The sequence below is a fragment of the Hordeum vulgare genome, chromosome 3H, assembly GCF_904849725.1.
Source record: "Hordeum vulgare subsp. vulgare chromosome 3H, MorexV3_pseudomolecules_assembly, whole genome shotgun sequence".
In the NCBI taxonomy this organism is placed as follows: Eukaryota; Viridiplantae; Streptophyta; class Magnoliopsida; order Poales; family Poaceae; genus Hordeum; species Hordeum vulgare.
In genome coordinates, this window is record NC_058520.1 from 577193615 (window position 1) to 577201178 (window position 7564).

General features: G+C 49.7%; 1 protein-coding gene across 1 annotated transcript in view; it reads right to left on the reverse strand.

Moving 5' to 3' along the window:
* Positions 1-7304, reverse strand: part of LOC123445268 (MADS-box transcription factor 51-like) — a 40679-nt gene extending 33375 nt beyond the window's left edge. The window contains exon 1 of the mRNA XM_045122232.1: positions 6751-7304. Coding sequence (XP_044978167.1) covers positions 6751-6935 — 185 coding nt within the window. The 5' untranslated portion in view covers positions 6936-7304. The remainder of the gene's footprint in view (positions 1-6750) is intronic.
* Between the last annotated feature and the right edge of the window lie 260 nt (positions 7305-7564).

Genomic DNA, 7564 nt, shown 5'->3' on the forward strand with positions numbered 1-7564 from the left:
GCTCGAAGCCGCCCTCTGGATCTCGCGATTCTGCTCGTAGCTGCGGGCCTCGATCTGCGACTTCGATCTATTATCTAGCCTGCTTTCGATCTGCTATCTGGATCGCAGCATCTCTGACCGCTTCGGCCGCTGCTGCTTGTCTCTCGTGCTGGTTCTGGATCATGTGGCCGGACTCCTGATGCCGCTGGTTGTGCTGTCGCTAGATCCCGTGGTCAACTGTTGCTGCTGGTTCCCGTGACTGTGTGTTCGTTGCTGCTGCTGAGGGCTGTTGACTAAAAAAATGTCTGCTGCATTGGGCTATGTTGTTGTTCCTCGTTGTCCGGTGATTTTTGATGATACTAACTACACCGAGTTCATTGGCTTCATGCCCATTCACATGCGTGGCATCCGTCTATGGGGCTTTCTTTCTGGCGAGGTTCGTTGTTCGCCACGTCTAGTTCCTCCTGTAGCCCCCACTCTGCCAACACCATCGGTTCTTCCTGCGGATGCTAATCAGGTTATGAAGGATGCAACTAAGCTTGCTGATGAGGCCGTTGTTCGTACTTTTGATGAACATGTTTTGACTTATGAGGAGGCGCTTCAGGCATATCATGGTGCCCTGTCTGTTTACACCCAGTGGCTTGATGATGATGCTCGTGCTCCAGTTGTTCTCACTGCTAGTCTTCTGCCTCAGTTTGCCTTTGAGTTTCTGGGCCTTCCTACTATATTTGAGATGTGGACCTGTCTTCACCAGCGCTATGAGCCCTCTGGTGATGCCTTATACCTCTCTGTGTCCCGTCGGGAGCATGCTCTTCAGCAGGGTGACTTCACCGTTCTTGATTTCTATGCACAGAGTTCTGCTATCTGGCGCTAGCTTGATTCTCTCTGCAGTGCTGGTTGTCGTACTTGCCCGTGTTGCTAGGCTTTGCAGGCCAATTTGGAGTTTCATCATGTCTATGAGTTCTTGCCTCGGCTCCGTAAGGAGTTTGAACCCTAGCGTGCTTAGTTGTTTGCTCGTGGCTCTCATGGAGGCGCTTTCTGAGATTCGTGTTGAGGAGACTCACTTACGTGGCGCTGGTTTACTAGAGGTTCCCTCTGTGCTGGCTGCTCGAGCTCCCACTATGCCACATGCCGCACCGACTCCTTCTCGCTTGAGTGCTCCGTCATTCTTGCCCACTCCCCCTGGCGGCACGGGCCGCCCCGTCCACATTGCGGCTACTGCAACCTGGATGGTCATGTCGAGTCTCAGTGCTTCCAGAAGAACAAACACCTGCATAAGGTGCGATCATCATCTTCACGGACTTCGTCTACTACCTCGACATCTTCAGCCACCGGTTTGACTCAGCAGGATATTCTGAGACTTAAGCGTCTGCTCGCTACTTCAGGTTCTTCCTCGACGGGTACTGCTGGTTCTGTGACTGATGTTTTCCGCACTGAGCAGCCACCTTCTACACAGTCAGGTACATCCCCATGGGTTCCAGACTCTAGAGCTTCTTTTCATATGTATTCTCATTCTTTCACTTTGTCCTCTCTTCGATCGCTTGATTTTCCTGTTCATGTCCTCACTACTGATGGTACTCCTCTTTCTGTTGTTAGAAGAGGCAATCTTACCACTCCTTATTCTGTCCCTGATGTTGCTCATGTTCCTTGACTTACCATGAATCTGTTTTCTGCTGGTCAACTTACTGATTCTGATTGTCGCGTTATCCTTGACGTTGACTCTTCTTCTGTCCAGGACCGTTGCACGCACACTCTGGTTGGGGCTGACCCTCGCCGCCATGATTCTCAGGGTCTTTGGGAGTTAAACTGGCTTCATGTTCCTTCCGCTGCCACCACTATCGCCAGTTCCTCCGCTTCGGTCGCCTCCGCTACCGGTTCCTTCTAGCAGTGGCATCATCGACTTGGTCATCTTTGTGGTTCTCATTTGTCGTCTTTAGTTCGTCGAGGTCTTATGGGGTCTGCCTCAGGAGATGTCTCGTTAGAATGTCAGGGTTGTCGTCTTGGCAAACAGATTCAATTACCATATTCATATAGTGAGTCAGTGTCTAAGCATCCTTTTGATTTAGTCCATTCTGATGTATGGGGTCCGGCTCCCTTCACTTCGAAAGGGGGTCATCGATACTATATTATTTTCATAGATGATTTCTCTCATTACATGGCTTTATTTTATGACTTCTCGTATTGAGGTGTTGTCTATTTATAAGCGTTTTGCTGCCATGGTTCACACTCAGTTCTCTTCGCCCATTCGTGTGTTTCGTGCTGACTCCGCTGGCGAGTATATTTATAAGATGTTGCATGGAGTTCTTGCTGAGCAAGGGACTCTTTCTCAATTCTCTTGTCTTTATGCTCACGCTCAGAATGGCGTGGCTGAGCGCAAACATCATCACCTTCTTGAGACGGCTCGTGCATTGATGATTGCTGCCTCTCTCCCGCCTCATTTTGGGTTGAGGCCGTCTCCGCCTCCACCTATCTCATCAATCTACAACCTTCTGCTGCTCTACAGGGTGGTGTTCCTTTCGAGCGTCTTTTTGATCGTTCTCCCGATTATTCGATGCTTCGCTTGTTTGGTTGTGTTTGCTATGTTCTTCTTTCCCCTCGAGAACGCACCAAACTGACCGCTCAGTCTATTTAGTGTGTCTTCTTAGGCTATAGTGATGAGCATAAGGGCTATCGTTGTTGGGATCCTATCGGTCGTCGGATGCCTATCTCTCTGGATGTGACTTTTGATGAGTCTCGTCCTTTCTACCCGCGTCCATCTTCCTCAACCTTTTCAGTGGAGGATATCTCTTTCCTCACTTTTCCTGACACACCTATCACCCCCATAGAGCCTTTGCCTATTCGTTCTGCTACCTCTGCTTCTCCACCTCTTGCCGATTTGCCACCACCATCTCCCACAGTTTCCTCCCGTAGCATGTCACCGGATTCTGCACCTTCATCTCCGGTGACTTCTTTGTCTTCACCCCCCGATTCTACCTTGGCGATCCTTCCTTGCATTGTTCCATCTTTTCCTTTTACACTCGTCGTTCACGTCATGCGGATGCCTCTACGGATGTGTCGTCATCCTCGTCTCAGCCTACCTATGGCTTGCGTTCTCATCCTCGTCCGCCTGTTGATAGCCTTGGATTTCCCATCGATGGTGCTGCTTTTCTTGAGCAGACTTCCTATCGTCAAGCTGTTGTTCATCCTGAATGGCAGTTTACGATGGCAGAGGAGATTGCTGCTCTTGAACGCACTGGTACATGTGATCTAGTCCCCCCCCCCCCCCCGGTGTCCGTCCCATCACTTGTAAGTGGGTCTACAAGGTTAAGACTCGCTCTGATGGTTTTCTTGAGCGTTATAAAGCTTGTCTTGTGGCTCATGGCTTTCAACAGGAGTATGGTCGTGATTACGACGGGACTTTTGCTCATGTGGCCCATATGACCACTATTTGTACACTTCTTGCCGTGGCCTTTGCACGCCACTGGTCTGTATCTCAGCTTGATGTTAAGAATGCCTTTCTTAATGATGAGCTGTGTGAGGAGGTGTACATGCAGCCACCACCTGGGTATTCTGTTCCTGATGGCAATGGTATGTCGTCTTCATCGCTCTCCCTATGGCCTTAAGCAAGCCCCCCGTGCCTGGTTTGAGCGTTTTGCCTCTGTGGTCATTGTCGCTGGTTTTTCAGCTAGTGCTCATGATCCAGCATTGTTTGTCCACCTTTCTCCTCGTGGTCGGACTCTTCTTCTTCTCTATGTTGATGACATGATCATCACTAATGATGACCCCGAGTATATTGCCTTTGTAAAGGCCCGTCTTAGTGAGCAGTTTCTTATGTCTGATCTTGGACCTCTTCGCTACTTTCTTGGGAATGAAATCTCTTCTACCTCTGATGGCTTTTGTATATCCCAGGAAAAGTATATCCAGGATCTTCTTTCTCGTGCTGCTCTTACTGACGAGCGCATTGTTGAGACTCCATGGAGCTCAATGTTCACCTCCGTGATACTGATGGTGACCCCTTGCCTGATCTAACGCGTTATCGTCATCTTGTTGGCAGTCTTGTCTACCTAGCTGTCACTCGTCCGGATATCTCTTATCCGGTTCATATTCTGAGTCAGTTTGTCTCCGCTCCCACTTCGGTCCACTATAGTCACCTTCTTCGTGTTCTATGATATCTTCGAGGCACGATCTCTCACCGTATATTCTTTCCTCGCTCTAGTTTTTTACAGCTCCAGTCTTATTCGGATGTTACGTGGGCTAGTGATCCCTCAAATCGTCGTTCACTTTCTGCTTACTGTGTTTTTCTTCGTGGTTCTCTCATTGCCTGGAAGACGAAGAAACAAACCGTAGTTTCACGTTCGAGTGCAGAGGTTGAGTTGCGAGTGATGGCTCTTTTGACGGCAGAGGTGACTTGGTTACGGTGGTTACTTCAGGATTTTGATGTTTCTATCACTACACCTACTCTCCTCTTATCTGACAGTACAGGTGCTATCAGCATTGCGCGTGATCCTGTGAAGCATGAGCTCACCAAGCACATTGGTGTTGATGCTTTCTATGTGTGTGCTGGTGTGTAGGATCAGGTTATTGATCTTTAGTATGTGCCTTCCGAGTTACAGTTGGTGGGTTTCCTGACGAAGGGCCAGACTAAAGCGCAATATGGCTTCTATCTCTCCAAACTTAGTGTTGTTCATCCACCATGAGTTTGAGGAAGGGGGGGGGGGGGGTTAGAGTATATATAATATAGCCATGTACCCCTTCATACTTATCCCATTGTATAAGGGGTTTCCTACATATAGTCCACACTCGTACATGTATATATATCGACCTATGACCTAATGTGAATACAAGTTGCATATTTCCTAACAATTACATCACTGCACTATATTTTTACGTACATTTTTTATCAAGTCGGAAGTGAAAAGAGAAAGTAAGAAATTGTATGTTAATAAAAAAAATTATTTTACTACAAACAAAAAAACACAATGCAAACTATACATATAAATGTAAATTCTATGGTCTTATGACTCATATCAAACTTTGTATGCCCAATTTTGAGCAGTGAATTAATATGAATGTAACTATTTATATATTCTATCTAGAATGGCAAGGGACGTTAAAAAAATTTCTATCAAATCCACAATGCGATACTCTCGGTTGCTTCTGTACGTCCTCGCGTTACTTCCCCAAGGTGATGTTAGGGGGGCTAACCGTATCACCGCCATATGCCCTCTACCGTGGCTGCCTCCCCATTCGTTGTTGCCATCGACGTAGGCCGTGATGGATGCAGGCCCGACGTCGAAGGGGCCAGGGTGTATGGACGCGGCGATGACCTCCTGTTGCAGATGGGGCGTGTCCAGATGGGAGTTTGTGCACAACGGCCGGTGTGGTGTTTCCTTGATCGTGTGGCGGCGACGCTCGCCTCTATGCCCCGCGGGAGTCCACGTGGTTTTCTAACAAGGGAGGGTGTGATAGCGACCGTGGATCAGGTCCTCACCTAGGTCCGTCATTGGTTTTACCCGTGGCCCGTCGACAGTGCATAGAGGGCTCAACGACCTCAGTCATGGTGGACGATGGCGGCATCTTGGACGTCGTCAATGGTTGCAATCATCATCGCCTTGTTTTGTCTGCTCCTAGGAAAACCCTAGATCTAAGTCTCCCGAATCGAACGATGGCGATGCCATCAGTGACGTTCTCCCTCCCGAGCCATAGTTTTGGAGCAGGTGCTGCCTCGAGGGAACAAAAGGCAGAGTGGTGTTGCATCTACTGCAACGATGACGACGGGCCTCGACGACGTGGCACAACAAACTCTCGGTGATGGACACATGTTGATGGACGTGAACAGAAAAGTGGCGTTGTCTAGCGTTATGGCGGCGTTGACGATGGAATGGCCTGGCAAGGTGAATGCATTAATCGCTCCTGAATCTGGAGAGTGTAAGGTGATTATGGCTAATTCTAGAGCGTGTGCATGCGGTGCACGTAGAGGATTTGTTAGACATGTTGGTGCTCTTTCCTTACCTGTGGGCGGCTTGATGAGGTCGGATTAGATGGTATATGTTGATGTGACGTTAGAGCACACCATCAAGCTTGTAGGAGGAACGACCATCAAAATTACTTAAGGTTGGTCCATGTTTTTTATTAGGTTATGTTGAATAATGTAGTAAAAGTGCATCAGTAGATGCAGAGGCCAAAGGTAATCATCGATTTTGAAACAAAACCATACAACTTCCACTTTTTGCCATAATTCATTCTTACCTCACAGCATCTTTCTCACAAAATCCACAACTCAACTAAACACGTCCTTTGAATTGAAGTAGAAGAAAAAAAAACACTAAACACATCCTTATTTTTTTACTGTCCCCTATGCGAAAGCCAACGGGCTCAAGCGTCCTTGCTGTCCCCTGTGCTACGCGGAACAATACGGTCAACGCCACTAGAGAAGCTTCCATGGAGCAGTGAGTACAAGACCGCACTTAGTTTTCTCCCGAACGAAGCAAAATATTACCATCACCATCTAAAAAGCAGAGCTCCTGCTCTGCTCATGCTTATGCAAGTTGGCCGTGACAATAATAAGCAGGTTCGTGCAATGGTAGGCGCGCGCGCGCGCAGAGCAGCCTTGATTTACCGGTTACGAGAACCAAGGGGAGAAAATAATTCAAACATTGAATCGGAGCGAATCTAGCAATCCTAATTCCTGGTACTGGGCGAATTCGAGCAATACTTGCAGAGGAGAGGAGCAAGTAACTGGAGCGGGTAAACAGAGTGCGGGGGGTTGGCGAGGGGAGAGCATGCACCTACCTGGAGGAGGCGTACTCGTAGAGCCTGCCGGCGGGGGAGAAGACGAGCAGCGCGACCTCGGCGTCGCAGAGGACCGACAGCTCGAACGCCTTCTTGAAGAGCCCCGAGCGGCGCTTGGAGAAGCGCACCTGCCGGCTCGTCCGGTCCTCGATCCGCCGCAGCTCAACCCGCCCGCGCCGCGCCATCGCCCGCCGGAAAAGCTAGCCTCCTTCTTCTCCTCCGGCCGTCGCTCGTCTCTTTCTCCTTTTTTCGGTCGTTGGAAGGGAATCAGGGAGTGCAGAGATGGGGGGGCTCCTCCGGCTCAGGGGAGTGGGCGAGAGGGGCGGGTGGGCTGACGGATCACCGTACAGCTCGGACACGGCGCGCTCTTGGCCGCATTCTCTGCCGCTCCTTGGTCGGTTTCTTCCGCTGGGCAAGCTCTCTTCTTAGTTCTTACTGCTAGTGGTACAGTGCTTTCTTCCTTGATCCACTCCACCAGTCACTCATGCTTTGGTGTGCAGCAGCAGATAAAACGTGGAGTCGACGGCGACCCAGAGAATGCACGAGCCCATTGTTTTGCTTATAATAGAGGAGACTGGAGAGCTCCGGTTTGGCACCGGCCTTTTTCAAATAAACAGGGACGCGCAGCCGAGGCGCGCGGCCCCTGCACAGCTCCGCGCTGACTCATCCCGTCCTTATCCACGCTGTGAAAAAACAACGTGTGTGTGGGAGCGGAGGGCTCCAGCTAGGACGTAGTACGGCACACGAAATATCAGCCTGTGGCGAGTGTGGGCACGGGTGAGGACCAATGAAATGAGCCGAAAGTGGTTAAATT